At 49.7% G+C, this 22,765-nt stretch overlaps 1 protein-coding gene across 3 annotated transcripts; it reads right to left on the bottom strand.

Moving 5' to 3' along the window:
• Positions 1–2,816: 2,816 nt before the first annotated feature.
• Positions 2,817–14,988, bottom strand: Eno1 (enolase 1, alpha non-neuron). 3 transcript variants are annotated; one of them, NM_001379128.1, is made up of 12 exons: positions 14,825–14,988; positions 12,130–12,223; positions 10,556–10,651; positions 9,516–9,574; positions 7,622–7,691; positions 7,322–7,455; positions 6,359–6,581; positions 4,929–5,126; positions 4,044–4,245; positions 3,757–3,865; positions 3,577–3,635; positions 2,817–3,210 (listed from the first exon to the last, which is right to left on the bottom strand). In NM_001379128.1, exons 2-12 carry the CDS (start codon positions 12,212–12,214, stop codon positions 3,141–3,143), a joined length of 1,305 nt encoding a protein of 434 aa, NP_001366057.1. In that variant the 5' UTR covers positions 12,215–12,223; positions 14,825–14,988; the 3' UTR covers positions 2,817–3,140. The 3 variants fall into 3 exon arrangements, with proteins under 3 accessions (NP_001366057.1, NP_001366056.1, NP_075608.2); NM_001379127.1 differs by lacking the exons at positions 9,516–9,574; positions 14,825–14,988 and adding exons at positions 9,871–9,929; positions 14,356–14,472; NM_023119.2 differs by lacking the exon at positions 14,825–14,988 and adding an exon at positions 14,356–14,499 and having other exon boundaries at positions 2,823–3,210.
• Between the last annotated feature and the right edge of the window lie 7,777 nt (positions 14,989–22,765).

The raw sequence follows: 22,765 nt of genomic DNA, 5'->3' as shown, positions 1-22,765 counted from the left end.
AGGCACACATATATACATGCATGCCCACACACATATACACATGCACACACACACACACACACACACACACACACACACACACACACAGAGGCATACATACACACACATACGCAAGCCCACATACATAACACACACACTCACACACCATTGGGCAGTAATAGTGATAAATATTCACAGTACCAGGGGAAGTACTGAGATTTACTGAGCCAGCCTGCAGTTTAAAAGACCCCTAAGGTTTCATTCATCATCTTACATGGGATACAGTATCTGATTGTTCAGCCTGTTTAATTCTGAATGGCAGCCTGAGCCGATGAGACACTGCAGGGTGCATCTGTAATAAGAGAAGCGCTCGGAGATGGGTGGGGTGGGAGCTGTTAGCTTTACTTGTTTAGTGGCAAAGTCAGAATCTAGAGTCAAGCAGTTCTGCTCTGTGCCCTTGGCTACTGCTGCACGAGGCTCCCGTGGACGTGGGGAGGCAGGCGTTGGGATCCCAGCTGCTCAAGAGGGCTGAACTAGCTGCATCTACAGGTCCAGCTCAGAATCCACCGCCAAGACATAGGCTTCCCTGTACAGCTCTTCCACATGTGGCTCAGATCTGCGGACTCAGCCGCCATCTTCCTGCCTCCACTGGGTTTATTATGAACAAAATCCCCATGCCAGGGGGCTTTCATGGCGGCCTGGCTGCTTCCCACTTATCCCTGGAAGCTCGCCGTTCCAGCCCTGCGTAGTCACTGCCAACCCTGGTACCCATTCACTTTGTGCTAGTGGTTTTTAAGCTTGGCTGGACTCAGCTGGGGGACTTTGTAACAAAGGCCGAAGCCTTGGACTCCAGGGGGAAGGAAAGGGGATTCTGGGATGAGCCCTGAGGCCAGAGCTCCAGGAATCTTAGCTAAAGCCACAGACAGCAAATACTTGTTTTGTGACAAAAATGGATCACGACGCAGCAAGCAGAGAAGCTAACAGCACTAATGGAGCAGTTTCCAGCCAGCAGCCTTGGCTCACAGCCAGGCTCAATGGAAAGGAAACCTATTTGTGCTTGCTGTCACCTCCAGTGACTAGAGGGCTAGGGAGATGGCTGCAGAGGACCTGGGTTCTGCTCCCAGCACACACGTGGTGGCTCTGTATTCCAGTTCCAGATGACCAAATGCCCCTTTCTGACCTCCATGGGCAGCAGACACACAAGTGGCACACATAGACATATCAGTACAACACTCATATAATACTCTAGATTGAACAGTAAGTGTCATTATCTGACAATCAAGAAATACTTGTACTAAGTCAGGAAGAACCCCAAATCTGAGGCTTGCCAATGCTCACTGGTTTAGAGTGCCAAAATTTAGAGGACCAAAGTTTAGTGCGTAGCCATATACAAGTCGGATTACAACCACCTGAAACTTCAGCTCCAGAGGATCTGACACTCTCCCAGATTCTGTGGGCCCCTGAACTGCCATGGATATATCAGTAGACAGAAACATACATAAAATTCAAAATGGTATAAATAAAAATTAGCTGGGCATACTGGGAGTTCAAGGTGAACTTGGTTTCAAGCCAGTCTGAGATAGTGATAGATCATCTCAAAAATAAGAGTTCTCTTCTGAATCTCAGCCAAGGGTATTGCTAGTTATTCCAAGTCAGCCTCAAACTGTTAATTTTGTCTTAGCCTCGCAAGTGCTGAAATCACAGCTATGGACTAGAGCACCCAGCTTCAGAGTCTACTAGAGATGTTGCAAGACCTATTTCTGGCTGCGTGGTAGATGGGTGTGAGTCTGTTCTTGTTTGGAAAGTGCATGGGAAGATTTGAAGGGATGTTCACTGTTAGTGTAGGGTCCCTGGTTACACAAACACTTGCCTATGTCACTGTGGCAGTTAAAGTCATTTATTAGTAACGCTATCTTTTACTTTTGAGTAGTGACCAGCGTTTGTGTGTAGTAGATATGTACTCAGCTCACTAAGCAACTCCCCGGGTCATCAGGGAGAGATGCTGGACTCTATCTACTGGTATGCACAAGGGTGGGTAAGGGCAGCCTTCAGCTGTATGCATGCTGCTATGTGCAGACAGGTTCCAACACATGGCACAAAATCATAGACGCCAACTTCTAAGATCACCCCACAGTGGTTCTGCTCCATAGACTGGGATAACAGGACTCAGCGAACCTGGATGTCCAGGACTCTGATAAGACCACCTGTCCACCTAAACCTCACCTTGGGAGGGCAGTGTTTTCTCTACCAGGTCCTGAGGCATCATCTGGGCTGCCTTGTCAGCCCATTTCTTCTAAATACAATGACCCCTCACACTGTATTCTGGGTCCTGCTGAAGGCTTCACCTTTGTGTGCCTGAGTACTTTTTTGATGCGGCTTGATTCTCCAACAGCTCTGGTGGTCTTAGAACTCACTCTGTAGACTCTGCATGGATTAAGTGTGAACCATCACTAAGCATTACATGAAATGCTCTCACTTTTCACAACTGTCAAGCTCTCATTGTGAGGCACTGCCTGACCCTGGCATTGAACACACACCACCCGTCAATCATGCTTGGTGCAGCACGGTTGGCTCCAGAAGTTCAGGTTGCTTCCCACCCAATGCCCAGGATGTGATTCCCTTCAGGGCACCAGACCGGTAAAGCAAACACCTTCCCTGGTCTCCGCCTCCCACACTGGATGGACATCTCTCCATCTGGAGTCCTTCCAGCCTCAGAGCCTTGCAGGTAAACTCTGCACGGAAACCTGAAGCTGGCTCAGCACCTTCCTGCCCAGCAGTCCTTACAGAAGCCTCCAGGCTCCTCCAGCCCCAGGCCATCACAAATGAGATGCCCAGCACACTGGTGGACTTCTGCGGCTTTTATTTTTGCATGTAAACCACTGGGGGGAGGGGGATCTTGATGGTGGGCACCCTAGAGATTACACTGGAGTTCCGAGGGCTCCAGACACTAGCTGGGAAGTCAGGTGACAGAAACAATGATTCAGACCAATCACATGATTGCAAAACTGGGTCTCCAGCAGGGATTCTGGTGGTCAGGTGTGGATGCCTAAGGAAGCAGTGACATGGGAGGGGCACGCACTGGGCTGGCCTTGAGCTGCTGGGATGACATCAGGGATAGAGGACCTAGCAGCTGGTGGCTCCAGGGATCTCCGGTCCATGCTTTATTTGGCCAGGGGGTTCCTGAAGGACCTGCCAGCAAACTTGGCTTTGCTGCCCAGCTCTTCCTCAATTCTTGGCAAACAGAAAAGAGAAAGAAAGCAAAAGGTTAGCTCTTCGTGTAAGGTCTCTGCGGCAGACCACGGCTGTTAATTCTGGTACATGATTGGTGGAAACAGGGTACTTGATATGAATTTGAAATCAGACTGGGAGACAGTTCCCAGCCAGCCTGAGCTACAACAGTGAGACACTGGCTACACCGAGGATATGGGCACATCCCACTGTCACCCAGCTCTAAATGTGGCTGGACTCTCAAAGGTGACCTGTCTGCCTTCCACCACAAGATGGCAGCACAGCACAGGCCACACATTACCAACCAGTATCTGCGCCTGGATTGGGATCACAACAGCACACCCATCTGTGACCAGAAAGTGTCTTTACCTGAGGATCTGATTGTACTTGGCCAGGCGCTCGGATCGGCAAGGGGCACCAGTCTTGATCTGGAGGGACAAAGGAAAAGCCATCATTACAGAAGCAACAGGGAACATGAACAAAGGCCTAGCCTTCAGTCAGTGTGAAGAGCCAAACCCCCAAAACTACACCCAGGTGTGCAGCTCTTACCTGCCCAGTGCAGAGCCCCACCACCAGGTCTGCGATGAAAGTGTCCTCAGTTTCCCCAGATCGGTGGGACACCATGACGCCCCAGCCATTGGATTGGGCCAGCTTACACCTAAAGAAAGGGCAGAAGCCAGATCATGTGATGCACCCTGCCTGGCCCCACCCTCCTCTGAAAGCTTCCCATCTTCTTTTTCATGGTCGCTAACCCTGACTCCAAGCTCCCCAAAGAGAGAAACTTTCAGGGAACAACATCCCTCTGGCTGCCAGAAGCCCTTCCCTAGGCTACTCACGCCTGCAGGGATTCGGTCACAGAGCCGATCTGGTTCACTTTGAGCAAGAGGCAGTTGCAGGACTTCTCGCTCGCAGCCTTGGCAATCCGCTTAGGGTTGGTCACTGTGAGGTCATCGCCCACCACCTGGATGCCCGCACTAGCCGTGAACTTCTGCCAGGCGCCCCAGTCGTCCTGGTCAAAGGGATCTTCGATGGACACCACTGAGGTAAGAAAGGAGACCCGCCCGCCATCAGTGGGAGCCTGGTCTGTGGTCCTGGGCAGCTCCTTAAAAACTGACGCGTTTGAGATAGTCTGTCCCTATGACGCACACAATGTCTTAAGGTTTAACTTCCTGCTTCAATCTCTTGTTGGGATTAAAGAAATGTCTTAATTCTGCTTTGAGACAGGGTCTTTGTAGTACAGAGTTTGGCTGTGAACTCATGGTGCAGCACAAGGTCACCTTGAACTTAGAATTTTCCTTCTTCAATCTCTGCATGATGACATCATGTGTTACTGCCTCACCCAACTAAAATGTGCTTTAAAATTTAAATCTTATTTGATGGTGTCTCACTATAGCACTAACTCGCTTGAAACTTGTTATATGGAACCCCACTCAGAGATCTGCCCATCTGCTGATTAAGGAAGGGCGTGTACCAGTCTCCAACCTAACATTAACATGAAAGCACGAATCAAATCCTTTGCTCAAGGTCTGCATGAGCTATGTTAATCAAGACTGTCACGGAAAGAATGAAAGAACGAAAGAACGGGGCAGGCAGGAATGAGGAGTGTGCAGGGCTCTTGGCCTAACCCTGACCAAACTGAATCCATCTCTACAGAAGGACTGGTGTGAAGCCCCGTGGCCCAGAAGCTGCCTAGGGAGCCACAGACTGCCTCAGATACCCACCTGGGTAGTTCTGGACGAAGGACTTGTACAGATCAGCCAGCTGGTCGGGAGTGATGTACCTGCTGGGGTCATCCGGAGACTTGAAGTCCAGGTCATACTTGCCAGACCTGTAGAACTCGGAGGCAGCCACATCCATGCCAATGACAACCTGGTCAGTGTAGCCGGCCTTTGCGATTGCAGTCTTGAGCAGCTCCAGTGCTGGAGAGATGAGGCCAAGGTGGGTAACAGAAGTCAGGCTCCACTGTGACAGCTGCCGAGACTGTCCCAGAGCAGACTGCACTCTGTCCTGCCGCCTTGGGGCTCATTTTTTTAAAAAAATATTTTATCTATCTATCTATCTATCTATCTATCTATCTATCTATCTATCTATCTATCTATCAATCTATCTATCAATCTATCAATCATACGTAAGCACTGTAGCTGTCTTCAGACACCCGAGATGAGGGTATCAGATTTCATTAGGGATGGTTAAGAGCCACCATGTGGTTGCTGGGATTTGAAATCAGGACCTTCAGAAGAGCAGTCAGTCCTCTTTAACCATCTGAGCCATCTCTCCAGGCCCTGCCTGGGGGGTTCCTATTCCTACTGTAAGTCAAAGCCACTGATGAGGGACACTGGGGCCACTAAGTGCCAAAGCCATATCAAGTTTAACACAGCCTTTCTTGTGGTCAATGGTCCCACCAAATTTAGTGCCAGGGCAGCTGTGCTAGCCAAGATACAATTACAGTGACCAGCTGAGCTGAGATCAGCTGTCCTGAGGACTGGCTTTAAATAGAACGCAGGCAGGGACCCAGAAGGGAAACCTCGGCAAGGGCCACCTCAAGTTAAGTTGCCTCCTGCTTCCTGCCAAAGACCCCACCAGCTAGGGGAATTCTCTATAAAGTATATTATACACAGGTCAGAGGTCACAAAGGGCCTATAAGATGCCTGATTGATAACCAGTCAATCCCTCTGGCCACAGTGGAAGGAAGGAGATGCTAATAATGCTAGGTGCACCCACACACACATTAAAATAGAATCAAATATGTTGGCTGGAGAGATGGCTCAGCGGTTAAGAGTACTGGCTGGCCGGGGCGTGGTGGCGCACGCCTTTAATCCCAGCACTTGGGAGGCAGAGGCAGGCGGATTTCTGAGTTTGAGGCCAGCCTGGTCTACAAGGTGAGCTCCAGGACAGCCAGGGCTACAGAGAAACCCTGTCTCGAAAAACCAAAAAAAAAAAAAAAAGAGTACTGGTGGCTGCTCTTCCAGAGAATCTAGCCAGGTTCAATTACCAGCATTGCGTATGGTAGCAGCCCTAGAGGATCGGGGATCTGTCTCACACTACCCAATAAAATAGCAAAGAGAAGAAAACAGAAAGCCTAAGCTCTTGCTTCTGTTCCTAAAGAGGCAGCTCTGAGCAGGCAGCACAACACAGCGCTCAGTGTCTTTACCTTCTTTGTTCTCCAGGATGTTAGGTGCGAATCCACCCTCATCACCCACATTGGTGGCGTCCTTCCCGTACTTCTCCTTGATCACGTTCTTCAGGTTGTGGTAAACCTCTGCTCCAATGCGCATGGCTTCCCGGAAGCTGGATGCCCCCACAGGCAGGATCATGAACTCTTGCATGGCCAGCTTGTTGCCAGCATGAGAACCACCGTTGATCACATTGAAAGCCTTGGAGAAGCAGAGGAGAGCTATGGTACCAGCCCAGGGAAGCCAGGGGTTACTTACCCACCATAGGGCACAAAGCCTCTGAACTCAACTAGCTACCTTTTGGTCCCTATGAATCTGGCCCTGGCTGTGTCAGGGCAGTCTTGAAATACTCTTCTAAAAACTAGCCTTTCCTTACTGCGCTGGGAGTCAAAAATGCACAATAAGGAACAGGGTCCTTGTGGGTGCCTATGGACATGACAATTCTGTAATGGGTAATTCTGTCAACTCAACAGAACTCAGGAGCATATAGAAAGCTTATTGAGATCATTGGCTCCTGGCGGGTATGAGGACAATGTCTTGATTAGCGTATCTGATGAGTAAAACCAGCAGCCCATTTTGGGTAGCACCAGTCCCTGGGTTCTAGACTGTACGGGTGGAGGTGAGGTGGGTAGCTGCATCTCTGTATTCACTCTCCCCTGACCCCGGGCCACACACCACTCTGTAGACCAGGCTGGCCTCAAATTCAGCTGTCCACCTGCCTCCTCTGCCTCCCAAATGCTGAGCTACTGCCCAGCTTCATTTCTGCTTTCTGACTGTAGAACCTAAGGATTCGCTGCTGCCCTGACACCCGAACGTGACGGACTGTCCTCAGAACGGTGACAAGCCAAACACTTTCCCAGCTGCTTTTTCCTGGGGTATTTTACTGCAGCAACAGAAATAAAACAAGACAGCTTTATAGAAAGTTCCAAAGGGCCACTCACCGGGACAGGCAGGATGACTTCAGGGTTGCCGGCCAAGTCAGCAATGTGGCGGTAAAGGGGCACCCCCTTTTCCACGGCACCAGCTTTGCAGACAGCCAGGGACACTCCCAGGATGGCATTTGCACCAAATTTAGCTAGAATAAAACGTAAATGGTGAGCAGATGCCATTTCTTAGCCTCTTTCCCACTGGCCTGCTAAGATGGACCCAGTGCCCTCCTGGAAAGCAGCCCCCTTTACGGTGGACACAATGAACACGCCTCTTCTGCCTGAGGAACTATGGGCTCCACCCGTGCAACTCACATTTATTCTCTGTGCCGTCCATCTCGATCATCAGCTTGTCAATCTTCTCTTGCTCCACAACATTCACTTTCTGCAGGGACAGGAAGTGAGGGCTAAGGCTTAGCATTGCCCCCCACTCCCCTGCCAAGTAGCACTTTAGCCAAGGGCCTGGGAGTGGAGCTCAACAATGGGGCGTCTCAATGCTTGCAGAAGACTGGCTCAATCCCTAACTCCAAACAGACCACAGGAGTAGAGCAAGAGAAAACAATACTACTTTTGACTTGTCCTAATTAACAGCTCCGGGTATTTCCCTGGGTCCACAAGAGACTACAGTTTACCTAGGCTGTCAAGGTCACACATACAAGGCAGATGTGTGTGGCATTAGCTATAAAGTATTACCACAAACAAGGATGTTCTTGGATAAAAATTAAGTAATAAAGCTATTATTCATTCAAGCAAACAGGGTCTGCAGAAGCTACCTCTAATGCTGTCACTCTTGGCCAAGACAAATGACAGAGCACCATTGTCTGGTGTGAGAATGCCACCAATACAGGCTGCCCAGGATCACCTAGCCAACAATTGATTAACATGGCTATTTGGGGAGTGTATGAAGCAATAACCTCGACTGTCTATATCACACAGCATGCGTGGGTGCTGGAGATGGCTCAGATGTTAGCACTTGCTGCTATGCAGAGGAGCCGATGCTCTTTCCTGGCTACCACAGCCACCAGACACGCATGCGGCCCATAAGTATACATGCAAGTGTCCATTCTGTCACTTTATACTCATAAGTCACTATGTAAAAGAATCTAGATCGCCACCGTGCCGTGTGAGTGATGGTCTTGCTGTTTTGTTTAACAAGGAATTGCAGAAGAAGGCAAACATTTGCCCAAGCAGAAAGTTCCCAGAGGCTAAGCCTCCCCAAGTGTGATTGAGGAAGGCCTAGGAGGTGCCCAGGAGACTGGAGGAGAGGGCGCAGACAGTTGTAATGAGCAACTGTCTGGAGACTAGACAAAAAGAACCAATCACAGCATTGCACAGGCTCGTTGGGGACAAAATAACTGGATGGTACAGGGTGACTTTGTGAATTCAAGAGGGAGGAACTAGATGTTAGCAAACAGGAAGGATGGATGGCCAGTGGTTCCCTCTAAGAAGTGACTTGAAAAGAACCACAAAGGCTCACTATCCTAGCCAAAGCTGTGGGTTCATTTCCTTTACGGCAGACTTACTGCGGTCTGCCTAAGGCCTGGAGCAGGTCGCCACCTGACACTGGTGCTAGGAGCAAGCTCAACTCAGATCCTCTGGAAGAGCAGCAGGTGCCATTCTACTGAGCTTTTCTTCCAGCCTCAAATGATTTTTTTTTTTTTTGAGATGAGGGAAAGTGTTGAATTCAGGGGTTTACACACAGTATGTATACATCAAATAAGATGGGGCTGGGGTAGAGTTCTGCCTATCTCCTAATACTAGAACTGCAGGCCCCTACTTTATGCAGTGTTTGGGACTATAGTCTGCAGTAAGCATCTACACACTCCTGCCACCTGAGCATTACCCCAGCCCCACAGTCTGCAACAAAGCCAACCCCACCCCAAAAGCACAACAAATTTCCAAGTCCATATGCAGCCATCCCACATGACATACAAAGCTGATATTAAAATCTGGACCATGAGCCCCAAAAGGTCAAGAGAGCAGCAGGAAACATGTCGAGCGTCCCCTCCCCTACCCCGCCCAGTCTGGTCCAGTTTCAGGTGCTTTCAGAAGCAAAGGCACACACTGGCAGCAGGCAGGTTAGACTCATGCAAGAAGGAATCCTGCCAGCTTCCAAAGCTCTCAGAGTAAGCTATTCTGTGAACAGGAGAGGCCTGGTCCTTGCTCTGGTGGCATGGATACAGAGTAGTTACCAGGAGATGGGTCCTACCTTGCTAACCAGAGCAGGCGCAATAGTTTTATTGATGTGCTCAACAGCCTGTGAGACACCTAGAAGGAACAATCATGAAATTACTTACACAGTTACAGTACACAGGCTTGAGCAGCCTTGCTGGAGCACTGGAAGTCATGGGCCCAGAAGCCCAAAGAGCCTCCACAGCATCTCGTTAGAGCCCTACCCACTTCCCCCACAATGGGGCTTTCTGGCCCAATCTGAGTGCTCTTCCCTAGCACCCCAGGGGGTTAGAGCCACACAAGAGCCATCAGCCCAGGGTGCTTTGAGGGGTGTTAGTTCAAGACCATGCACCAGGCAGACCAGCTGCACACTCGGATGCCTGGGGTGTTACCTGAGTGCACAAGGCTGGTGCCAGGAACTCATTAACATACTTAACGGGTCTGGAGACGCCTGCCCATTAGAGGTGAATAGAGAAGGAAGAAGAGACTCAGGAGAGAACAGGCTTCAGAGGACACAGAGGAAAGAGTGAGGAAAGAAGAGGCAGGAGCACTCGAGAAGTCAGGCTTCTCCTCACCCTGGCTGGCTCCTTAGCCCTGAGACCCCCCTCTGACACAACCTTCCCTGTCTTTGGAGGCTTTCCCCAGTTGCTGCCCTCGCCACTATTGGTTACAGTAACAGTCTTTCTTTAGAAAGACCAGACAGCATGCAGGGCTAATACTCTATCAGGGAAAAAGGCAGTGTGCTGACTGCTGCACCTAGGACAGGCAGACTCCACACCAGAGATGTGGGAGCTGATTTGCCCAGGCTGACCCTGTCGAGTGGGCACCAGAAAAGCCAACAGAACTGTCTACATGTCCCCACTGATGGCACGCATCAGACCCTTCTGGGAGGAAGTGATATTAGCAGATCAGCAACCAGTCTCCTAGGACTTCCATGCCAGGTTTCCAGGCTTAGGAAGGTGGGTGTTGGTAGGCTACCCTGCTGCCTTTCCTATGTGAGGAGTGCTACAGGTGAGAATGCCTGGGGAACGCAAGAGGGGCTGGCGAGTGAGGGTGTGACTGGGTTCCCATCCTTACCCTTCCCCATGAAGCGGGTCTTATCATTGTCTCGGAGTTCTAGGGCCTCGTAGATGCCAGTGGACGCACCGCTGGGCACCGCAGCTCGGAAGAGACCTGGAATAGAGGTGCGAAATTCAGCACTGGGCATGGCACATGCCTGTAATCCCAAAACACCGGAGGCTGAGGCAGCAGGATCTGAGTCTGAGGCCAAAGGGGACCAAAGCAAGACTCTTCTTTAAAAAAAAAAAAAAAAAAAAAAAAAAAAAATCAAGTATCCCCCCACCCCAGTACTATCTGCACTGTGTGCAGAGTTCAACCCTCAGGAACATTTAGACAATACATAAAAATCTCACTCACTTCAATCTAAGACAAGGTGTGGAAGCCAGGCGTTGACTCAAGGTTTCATTGAGCCTGGGGTTTACCAATTTGGCAGCATTAGCTGACATCCTGTCCCTCCAGTGCTGCTGCTAGGCCTGGGTTTTTATGTGGCTACTGGGGATTGGACCCTGAGCCTCATGTCTGAACAGCAGGCATTTCCTATCTGAATCACCCCCCCCCACCCCTGCACTCACAGAGACTTAGGCCAATAGTGGGGCCCACAGCTCTAATCTCAGCACCCAAGAAAGAGGATTTGAGACCAGTGTGGGCTACAAACACAGGAGGTCTTATGCAAAATATACTAATTATTGTAAATACTGCTCTTAACTGGCAGGTGAAAGCATTAAGACTAAAGTCTTAAGAAATTAAATTAAAAAATTAAAGTCTTTAAAAAGGGCTACAGTGAGATGCCCTTCCATCTTGTCTTTAAGCATAAAGCTGCACCAGTAGGTGGAGCCATCCCTTGCTAAGAAACCTTATGTCATGTACAATGTCACCAGTAGGTGGAGCTATCCCTTGTTATCTGACACCTGATGCCACCTAGCATTCTTGGTATTCACCGGGTCACAGCAGAGAAGCCCTAGCAAAGACAAAGGCGGCAGTGCACAGGCAGGCTCTCCCTGATGATTTGAGGAGCCTTCATTTCCTGGGGGATGGGACAATGGGTAGGTAGGGCTGCGCTCTGGTGCTTGAATTCTGAGTCACACAATGACTCAGCTCAGACTGGCAGGCCCTCAGAGCTCTTCGGGTCCATTGCCACATCTTCCTCGGGTCTCTTTCCTATTGCACCCACTACACGCACCTCTGAATGCAGATGCTGAAATTAGCACAGGTTGGGCTTGAGTTTTTTTTTTTTTTTTTTTAGTAGAGCAATTTAGGCCTTGCTGTGTAGCCCAGGCTAGTCTCAAAAAGTTCTCCCCCTTGCAGCAGGCACAAGTGCTGAGATTAAAAGCTTTAGCCACCACACCCAGACAATTTCTTAATGTAAGTTTTTTTTTTTACAACGCTGTGGTGTGAATTTGGAACTTGCCCTCCCTTACTTCCCCGTCCCAGTGAACCCAACCCACATCCTGTCTTAAATACCAAGAAACAAGGCATGGTGGCAGATGCCTGTAATCTCAGTGCGTGGAAGGATCAGACAGAGGGACTCTGCCTTGCCACCCTGACCCCATTCTCAGTGAGAAGAAACCAAGAAACAGAGTGGGTGCATGTACCTTTTGCGGTGTACAGATCGACCTCAACAGTGGGATTCCCACGGGAGTCAAAGATCTCTCTGGCGTGGATCCTGAGAATAGACATGGCGAATTTCTGTAGGAGGAAAAACATTCATATCACCAATAAACAGTGACACAGAGGTTAATTCATTCCAAGGCCATCACCTCTGAGGGGTCCTGGACTTGACAGGTACCAAATGGGCTATGCGTTAGGTAACATACAGGAAAGTCACTCATCAGTGAGGGTTTGGGGAGCGAGGACTACTCCTTACACAGCAGGTCGGTGGCTTGGACTTCCCGCCAAGCTTGAGGTCAACATGGCACAATGAAATAAACCACTCCTACAGAAAGCCCTCAGAAGCTACCTGTACTGTGGGCAAATTAAATCCTCTGACTGCATAGAACAGTGTTCTGGCTCCACAGAGAAGGAAGTGGGAAGCAACAGTGAAGGAAGGTCAGAGGTTAAACTGACCTGGAGACCAGAGGGAAATGTGACATTTCAAAGCAGTTTAATTGTGGGAAAAAGAGAAACCCTAATTCATCAAATTGCACCCATGACAAGAGCAGAATATTCAGCTGACACAGATTTGATAACCAGTAAGAAAGTGTGAGGCAGGAGGCCAGAACCCCAAACTCCTTGGCCTGTGGTCAATGATCCTGCCATTCTTGGCCTGGTGGCCATGCTGGCTAGCACGTGGGAGGTCCTGGGTTCAATCTCCGCCATATTTAGGCAAGAGCTAGGACTTCTGGTTAGTACATTTCAAAAGGGCACCTTGTCTCGCTTTTAAAAGGTATTCAAAGTAGATGTTTAATTAGAAAAACATCCTGAGAGGAAGAGGATATTTGGCAACAAACTGCAAGTCCCTTTCTTACTTCTTCCCCAGCAGGCTTTCCAAGAAAGAAACCAAATAGATTCTGTAGCTAAACTGGATGAGACATGAAGACAATACAGCATTCAGAGGCTATTATTATCTAACTAGGTTCCTCACATCTTTTGTGGCAAGCACTGAAGCAAAGGCAGCTTTTTTTTCCACAGAAGTTACTTCTGTGGTTTTGTCTTCTCTAAGACAAAGGATCTTTGTACACTCACCAAGAATAAAGTATCTACTTTTTACCTACCATGTTACAAAACCTTACTATTCCTCAACCATACTCTTTTGTCTTCTCTCTTACTCGCCCGATTCTATGAATGCCAGACTGACCAGAACTCAGTGATCCTCCAGCCTCAGCATCCCTAGCGCTACACTTTCATGTGTGCATCTCCATGGCTGGTTCCTTTATGGGGGCGGAGGAGCACCCACGTGCCACACTTTGCTCTGCAAAGACCTTACAACTTGTAGGAGTTGATCCCTCCCTCCACCCTTTTTATCTAGCTTGGATCTTTAGGCTAGGCAGCAAACGTATTTAACCAAAGGAAGAAAATCTCACCCACTCTGTCTTTATCTGGATTGAACGCCAGACCAAGGGCAGAAAAGTGGACCTATCGGTCAGGCTAATCAGCAGACTAGCTGTGGTCTATCCCGAAAGCGAGTCAGCCAAGGAACCACACTGCCTAGGCCAGAACGAACAGGAAGTTTTCTTAAATGCATCTTAAGTCAGTTCACGGCCGGCTAGTAGCCACCCAGGAAACCTGTAGCTCTTGCCTAATTGCGTCGAGGTCTCCTGAGGGCTTCCCAATTATCCAACGGGACTGCTGCAATTTCCTCTACTCTTAGTACCTAACCGACACTCACAGGTCAGGAATATTCCACAGCAGAGATGGGCTGGACCACTCCCGCCCAGTGACGCTCGATTGCGGTCCAGGAGCTACAGCCCCAGCAGGATCTACTAGGGTGTGGCGCTCTGCCTCTTGGGCATCCTTATTTCTGGCCCTTCCATTCTGAGAAAGGATTTAATGAGCATCGGGGGTTTAAGTTGCTCTCCCTCCCTCTGAAACCTTCCACTTAACTACACAGAAAGTACTTTTCTATTCTCCACGGCCGCGATCATCCGTGGTCTGCATTTGCTGTTGTCTGCTTGGGAACCCGGTTACATTGCAACCCTGAAACTCGGTGATCACTGGTGGGGCTCACACCTCCACCCTCCAAGAGCCTGCGTCCTTCCACGAGGCTGACCCGAGTGCTCCCCGGATAGCGGCTCCCGCCCAGGCTAGTGGGTGCACGTGCCCACCGGGTCCCCAAGCGAAGCTAGTAGGAGAGCTGACCCCGGTGGAGACAAGGACCATACCTGGCAGTAGGATCGCTGCAAAGCAAGGAAAGAGGGTGCCGTGGACACCGAGGAGAGCCTTAAGGACAGACGCGAGCGCGACCCTGTACCGGAGCAGCACTAAGCGCCTCCCACTCTGTCTTCCTTTCCTGCTCGTTAAGCCCCGCCCAGTTCTCCCCTTTCGGGCCCGCCCTCCCTCCGCGCCGCCTCCCCATTGGCTCAGCGTGCCATCACTCCAATAGAAGAGCGTGACCGAGGCGGCCGCTCGGCCTGCCCAGACTAGGGGCGAGGGCACGGGGGCGGGGGTTGTCCTGCCTTTCTGGGCCTAGCCTGCTTGGGGCATAGCTGGAATGCCTGGCGAGCCTCCGGCTGGGAACCTGGGGCCCGGCCGAGGGTCTACGGAGCCCGGATGCGGGGCGGGGCGGGGCTGGGCTGCGCGGCGGGCATGAGGGCTTGAGCCCGCCGCACGTACTCCGAGTCTCACACGCACTCGGCGTGGCTGCGGCGCCACACGTCCGGCCCACGACCTTGCTGATGACCTTCGCGGCTCGGCCCTCCAGCCGGCCAACCCCCCACCGGGAGGTTCTGGAGCCCCCGGCGGTGTGGAAACGTTGATGCGCGGCCAGAGGGCCTCACTCCCGCGTGGAATTGGGTGGGGGTGGGGGGGATGAGGGGGAAATGCATGGATACTGCGCCTGCGCACTGAGCGCCCTCGCCGCTGGTCCTGGCTCTCTGGTGCCATCTGCCAAGGTGACCCCGTCCTTTTGTCCTTGCTGTAGTGAGTCTCAGGCCGAGGTAGCCAAGGGAAAGTGACCTTTCCCTTAATATTACCTAATCATTTGTTACTGTGTGGAGGGTACCGAATCCTACTGTCCAGCTCACGCTAATAAGGCAGTACCTTTGTGCTACACCCACCCAGCCACTCCACCCTACTTTAGAACTTTCCTTACTTCTCTGGTGTACTAGCTCAGTGTGGATTTATTCTTCATCCATGTTAATGTTCCTTTGTTTAAAGATCTAATACTTCTTTCCCCTGCTTGTGGCCTCGATGTTCTTGACCTACCAGTTCTTGAGACTCATACTCAAGTCGTCCCGACGCATTTCTCAAAAGTCTAGACTAGTAATATTCCACAATGATGTGACAAACGTCCGGAAGCGCAGGGTGGAGCCATTTCACCCTTCTGATGAAGAAAATAAAGCTGGTGTTTAACCACAGCTGTGGGTAGGCAGAGGCAGGCGGATTTCTGAGTTCAAGGCCTGCCTGGTCTACATAGTGAATTCTAATTCAGATGGGGCATAGTGATGAGACCTTGTCAAAAAAAAAAAAAAAAGAAAGAGAAAGAAAGAAAGAAAGAAAGAAAGAAAGAAAGAAAAGAAAAGAAAAGAGAAAAAGAAAGAAATGAAGAAAAGAGAAAAAATAAAAGTGATGATAGCTAGCCAGTCAGTGCTAATGTGAGCCTTTAATCTACAGAGCTAGTTCCTGAACAGATAAGTTACAAGGAGAAACCCTGTCCAAAAAAAACCAAACAAACAAACCCAAAACCAAACAATATTTTAAAATAAGACAGACAAACAAAACCCTATCTTGGAACCCACGAGATGGCTCAGGGGCAAAGGCACCTGCAGTCAGTCACACCTGATCAAGCTGTCCTCTGACCTCCATCCCCAACCACAATGTGTAATACTAATCAAAAGAAAAAAAGTAGCCATCAAATCGAGACAAACTTGAGCTGCCTAGGGACCCGATCTCATCTCAAACACTACAGAAATCGGCTTTCAACTCCTGCCGTGCACACACTTCACTATAGAACTGAAGGGAACACATCACTTTCTGTTGTATTTTCTCCCACGTTTCTCTTGGGTTGTGAGTCTGGGAGTTAACGTCCTATGTTTCTATCTTTTCTCTGTTGTCTTTCATAAAGAGACTGCATTGTGTTCTTAACTGGTTATTATATCTTCTAGTCAGCTAGAGGAAGCTGCTTAACCCTTAGCATTTTGCTCCAGGCAGCTCCTAACCAAGGTTTCCAAGGCACTGGGGAAAACGAAGGGTTATTGTGTCCAAGGTGTTAGTACAGGAAACAGTTTCCATTGCTAAAGAAGATCTTTGGGATCAAATTAAACAAAGAAACATCAAGGAGATTGTAAAATGAGACTTCCCCAGCAATACACGAACCTGTGTTGGCTGCATAAACCAATTATCTCTAGTCCCATGACTCAGCAACTAAACCAAAAGCCCTCTCCCAAGTTTTATAAGAACCTCGAGAAATCATACACTCTGAACTCTTCTTTTCTGTGTGCATCTAAGACCGTGGCACTGAGAGGGCTCTGGACAACCTCCTCATTTTACACTAAAACAGCCGGGGAGATAAAGATAGAATTAAACAGCTGTCTGCTAGACCCAGTGAATCAGGCAAGAATCTACAGTGGAACATTCTCTCAGGCAGCTGCTGTTGCCAGCTTTCTGGAGGTATCCACACAGTGTCCCGAGCCAGCATTTCAACCTCAAACTGTGGCTCTAACAGGAATCTTTTTCCACAAGCCTTGCCCTGCCACACGCACTCTGTCTCCATGGTTCTGTTTCAGGCCCTGCTCACAGTCATCTGCAGTCAGCACAGGGCCATTTACCTCATTACAGGCATTCAGTTGTCATTTCTCACTGGCAGTAGCTAGTTGGGCAGTTGTATGGCAGTGGCAGATCAAAGGCACGGGGAGAGGAAATAAATTACCAAGACTATAGAATGTCAGACTTGAAAGCACTGCAGGGTGTCTGCAGCTGGACACTAGACTGAAAGACCAGTATAAGTCCTGTGACCCACCTGGCTGAAACCTCTAGTCAACTGAGAATGTGACATACCTCTTTGGGGAAGTGGACCTAGGGCTGGCCATGTAGCTTAGCTGGTAGAGTACCTCTGCAGCACACACAAAAGCCATGGAATAACTCGGGGATGGTGGCACAAACCTGTAATCACAGCAATTGGGAAGCAGAATTGGAAGGATCAGGAGTTCAAAGCCACCCTTGGCTATAGAGCAATTTGCTGGGCCCTGCAGAATACTCGTGTTCAAGTTTGTTCTGTGAAGCATCCTTAACTTTTTGTACACAACTGCCTTGGGCAAGATTCAAGTTCTGATTCAATTTGCAAAAATAAAATCGGGGCTTGGGGGGGGGGGGGCTGGAGAGATGTCTCAGTGGTTAAGAGCACTGACTGCTCTTCTGAAGGTCCTGAGTTCAAATCCTAGCAACCACATGGTGGCTCACAACCATTTGTAATGAGATCAGATGCCCTCTTCTAGTGTGTCTAAAAGCAGCTGCAGTATACTTACATAAAATAAATAAGTAAATTTTTAAAAATAAATAAATAAAAATAAAATAAAATCGGGCTGGTGAGACAGTCCAGTGGGTAAGGGTGCCTGCTTCAAAGTCTGACAACTAAGTTTGAGCCCCAAGTTTCATGTGGTGGAAAGAGAACTGATTTCCGTGTCAACATTGGGTTCCCACATGCATGTACCTGTGAGCATGTACCCACCCACACACATACACACAAATAAATGGTTAGACATGGAAAGATAAAATCCAGCTCTCCTTTTGCTAGAAATCAACCCCCCCCATTACTATCACCCCTCCAGAGTTTTCCATTAGGAAGAACACACACATTTTATCTCTGATTTGCAGTCAACATTCTGCCTCTAGGATAGTTTTGAGAGCAGCCATCAAGGCAACAGCGGCCCTGGTGTCTGTGTGTAGGGGTGGGGGTGGGAGGGTGGTAAATTCAAGGCTCTATGTAACCCAGGGTGGCCTGGAACTCACTCTGTAGACCAGGCTGGCCTCGAACTCAGAAATCCACCTGCGTCTGCCTCCCAAGTGCTGGGATTAAAGGAGTGCACCACCATTGCCCGGCTTCAGCTCTCTTGTCTTACCTTTCTGGGTTTGATTACAGGCAAAAGACAACATGTCTAGCTTCATGCGCTTCTTCAAAGCTGACTTAAGCTATAGGAAGAAGGGATGGGGCAAGAAATGCATTTGGGAAGAGAGACCTAAAAACACTGAATGCTGTTTAAAATGTCTAGTTAGGCATTCACCAGGGACCTTGAGTAAAAGGAACAGGAGAAGGGGTTAATGCTAGAAAGCCCGAGGATGAGAAACTGGGTTTCGGGAGCTGAGCATGAAGGTCCTTATGCCCATAGGTTTCCAGAGAAACCAAGAATGTCAATCAGAGGATTGTCTTTCCACTAGGAAAGATGAAAAACCCATTCTTCCATCTAGAAAGCTGAGGCTTGGAAGAGTGGGATCTGTACTGTCTGTCGGGCCGGGCCATATGGAGCTCCCACAACCAGGACCAGAGATGGCTAGTAATCTAAATGACCCTTATAGCCAGAGGCTTCCCCAAAATCACCCACCCAGGACCAGAGGTGGCTAATAGCACAAATGACCTCTATGCTACCTGTATGACCAAAGCCAGGACAGAACCTTAAGCCCTTAAGCTAGTACAGATAGCGTATCTCAAGAACCCATCTTCAGGGCTGTCGAGATGGCTCAGTGGTTAAGAGCGCCAACTGCTCTTCCGAAGGTCCCGAGTTCAAATCCCAGCAACCACACGGTGGCTCACGACCATCCGTAACGAAATCTGATGCCCTGTTCTGGAGTATCTGAGGATAGCTACAGTGTACTCACATATAATAAATAAATAAATCTTTGAAAAAAAAAAAAAAAGACAGTGGAAGAGCATTTGCCTAGCAAGTGCAAGGCCCTGGGTTCGGTCCTCAGCTCCGGGGGTGGGGGTGGAGGAAATGGCACATACCCTGGATAGACCCCTGGTTGAGTATCAATGTAATTATGCATAAGCACCTGAGATTGTATTACACCGGGCCCCCCCCCTTTTTTTTTTCAAATTGTACTGGGCTTAAATACATCGTTAGACTCCCGGAAGTCTGGTCCAAGTTGATGAAGTCAATCTGCACCTGGTTTCCATTCTTACAACTTCACGAGGTTCCCTTTCCTCTATGACACTTGCAGGGACACCCCCCACATGCCTCCAGCTAGGGAAGACAAACGGTGTCCCCTAGAATGCTGATCCCCTTCACAGGAGCGGGGGAGGTGGGAGGGGCAGCTGAAGAGGGGGTCTGTCTCAGCAGACTACAGAGGAAAGCAAGTCTATGGGGCGCTGGGAGAGCTCTGCCCCATGCTCCCAGGGCTTTGGCTTCACCGGATGCCTTTTCTTGGAAATGTGTGTGATACAGTGATACTCCCAAACCTGCAGACCAAGGCTTTAGTCATACCAGCTCCAGGTGGCTCCTCTCAGCAGGCTGGGACAACAGCCCAGAAGGTGCTGGCGCCTCACAACTACAGCAGCTCAGCAGATTAGCTTGACGGTTTTCTTCCCACCTTCGTCAGATCTCCCCTGATTTCTCAGCAACCTAAAGACGCCACTCATTGCTCTTCGAAATCCATTGAGGGGAGGGTTTCCACCAAGGGTTCAGGTGAACCCGAGAGAATGAGAAAAGTCTTCCTCTACCTGTCAGAGCCAGATAACGTTGCCCGAGGAAGTTGTATTACCCTAACCCTAACCTATCACCAAATCCAAGGCTGCCCCCACATCATCTCTAATTTCTGTTGGTGCTGGGGATTGAACCTAGCACCACAGAGCTACTCATGACTAACCAGTAGGTTGTAGATGCTTATACAAGTGGACATACTAGGAAGAGAAGGGGTCAGTTCAGGTAACCCGGCTCCCCATCCCACCCCTGACCTTTCAGCACGAACTCTCCCAGACAAAGCTGGTCTGCTCCCTGGATTTTGATGATATACTCAGCATGAAATTTAATTTGTATTCTTAGCTCAAGACTATAAGGGCCTAGAATTACAGCTGAGAGCTCAGGGTTTGTGGGGCCCACCTACTCCTGGGTTTTCTCTCCAGAACAAGTCTGTAGCTAAGAAGGAAAAAGCTTGGGAAGCAGAAAGCCCAGTTACACTGTAGTACAAACTGAGTTCCAGTTACCACATGTTCCCGACCCCCCACACTTTATCTGACACTTCTTAAGGAAGGGAGTAACAACTCCCAGGCTTTCTCACAAGCCCGGTTACAATCCCCTCTGGAGTGAGGGTCCCTGAGGAGTTCCGGTGTTTATTGTCTGTTTTGTTTGGCGATAAGCAAAGTGCAGAAGATTTCAATGCAGCCTTTGTCAGATGCTGGGGCGATCCTAGAGGCCGGACAGCTATGCAGAGTGAGCAGAAGAGCAGCCAGGGGGATTTATAACTGGCGGAATGGGGATCCTAAGAGCCTGATCTTAATCTCAAAGGTAGATAAAAATAGGACCGGCCAGCTTCGGAACTTTCACAGGTCATTTGAGCTCAGCGGGAAAGCGCGCCACCAGGGAATGGCTGACTCGGAATTTGCACTACACAGGTCAAACAAGGTGCCAGTGGATAAACTGCTTTCCTTTGAGAGCCTGCCAGTGCCTCCTGTGGAAGGATTTCTCAGGCTTAAGCTGACCTGAACACGGTTGGTTGGACTATGGGTCAGGACAGAGGGCGACCTATAAGAGGCTCTGGCCTGAGAGTCCTTTAACAGTCGTGAGGGACTGGCCTGTCCAGGGGTTTCTGCTCCTTTGGGAAATTTGAAATCCTTATATACCAAGGGGATGCTCTAATGGTAGGGAAAAAGTGGACACGAAAAGACACAGCAGCTTGTAAGCAGAAGCCACAGGACTGGAAAATCCCGAGGAAACAGATTCCTCAAGGCCGTGGGAGGAAGCCTAAGACAGCTGGTTGATCAATGTAGGAAGAAGAAGGTGGCAGTTTCTCTGAGCTGTGACACGTGCCCAGAGCTGTGGTGACATTTTAGTTCTCGGGAGGCATCAGTACCCACTGATTCAATTGCTTTCCCAGAGTCCCTCCAGGAAGGACTTAGCTCCTCTGTGCTCTGTTGGAACAAAGCCCCAGATTTGACTCAGTGAGGCCCTGAGAGAAGCACCAGGCCCTTCCTGGGAGAAAAGAGGGACTTAAAATATCATTGCAATCACTTTTTAAGACTGAGCATAGCACCTGTAATCCTAGCCCTGGGGACGGGACGGGGGGGGGGGGGGGGAGGGGCGGACGGGGGGGGAGGGGCGGACGGGGGGCGGGGGCGAGGCGACAGCTGAGGTCTAGGCAGATGGCTCAGCAGTCAAGAACACTTGTTGCTATTGCACAGAACCAGGGTTTGGTTCCCCACACCTCACATGGTGAGTCAGGACCGTTGTGAGGAGGCCACTGAGTTTTTACACGCGTGTTTGGGACCTGAGTGGAGTCCTCCTGAATCTTTCTCAGGATTGGCTTCTAAGCACAAAATCATAACCTGGGTTAACACACCTCACTTAGCCAGAATCAGAACTACAGACAGCAAGCAGCAAGGTTAGCCTGTCCAGGACTTTCCCTGACCTCCGCACTTTGATGGATTAGGTCTTTGTTCTGCAGCTGCCAGGTGTTGCTGCCTGTGTGCAGGGGAGGGTGGGGGTGGGGGTGGAAGTGTATGGGGGCGGGGGTTGCAAGGCCTGAATGTTACATCTATCATGGCGTCTGTTATGCTAAGGTCTGGCATCATTTTACAACCATCTATAACCCTAGTTTCAGGGTTCCCAACACCCACTTCTGACCTCTGTGGGCCCCAGGCATGCTTGTGGTGTACAGGCAGTCAAAACACTCATGTATGAGTTCACATTTTAAAAAAAAAAAAGGCTCAAGGTCTTTCTTGTCTGCATAGTAGCCTGGGTTACATGAGATCTGGCCTCCAAAACAAGGCAAGGCCAGGCCTGATTATGTGCAGTTTTAATCCCTCTATGCTACTTAGGAGGCAGAGGCAGGCAGGTGTCCCAGTTCCAAGCCAGCCAGGGGCTGCATAGCAAGATTCTGTCAAAAATAAATAAATAAATAAACAAACAAACAAACAAACAAACAAATATCAGGTCTAGAAAGAGGTGGAAGGAGGTGTGCCAGGTGTTGTGTTTTATAAAAAGAAAGAAAGATAGTCGGGCAGTGGTGAGTTCCAGGACAGTCAGGGCTACACAGAGAAACCCTGTCTCGAAAAAAATGAAAGGAAGAAAGAACCAGAATATGTTTAATAGAATGAGGTATGGTGAGGTGGAAGGGGTGCCTCTGCGGGCCCATGCTGAGGAATGCCATCCCCCTGAGGTACCAGCCACAGGACTGATATAGTATGGAGTACAGTTTATTTATGGCACAGGAGGGGAGTTAAGAGAGGAGAGAGGGAGGGGGAGGGGGAGGGGAGGGGGAGGGGGAGAGGGAGAGGGAGAGGGAGAGGCCAGCCAGGAACCCAAACACGTGGAGAGAGAGAGAGGGGGTGGGGAATAGGGAGAGAAGGGACAGAGAAGGGACTGAGAAGGAAGAGAGTTAAAGGATGAGGAGGATGCAAGCAGCCCTTTTTATACTGAGTCAGGC

This window comes from Mus musculus, chromosome 4 (genome assembly GCF_000001635.26).
Source record: "Mus musculus strain C57BL/6J chromosome 4, GRCm38.p6 C57BL/6J".
NCBI lineage: Eukaryota > Metazoa > Chordata > Mammalia > Rodentia > Muridae > Mus > Mus musculus.
Note: the sequence above shows the minus strand (reverse complement) of the source record. Positions and strands in the feature narration are given on the sequence as shown.

Coding starts and splice junctions, on each gene's coding strand:
- Eno1 (NM_001379128.1), bottom strand. CDS start 12,214: ATGTCTATTCTCAGGATCCACGCCAGAGAGATCTTTGACTCCCGTGGG. Junction 6,582..7,321: donor AAGTCATCCTGCCTGTCCCG/GTGAGTGGCCCT, acceptor TGCTTCTCCAAG/GCTTTCAATGTGATCAACGG. Junction 3,636..3,756: donor TGGGGCTCTGCACTGGGCAG/GTAAGAGCTGCA, acceptor TTGTCCCTCCAG/ATCAAGACTGGTGCCCCTTG.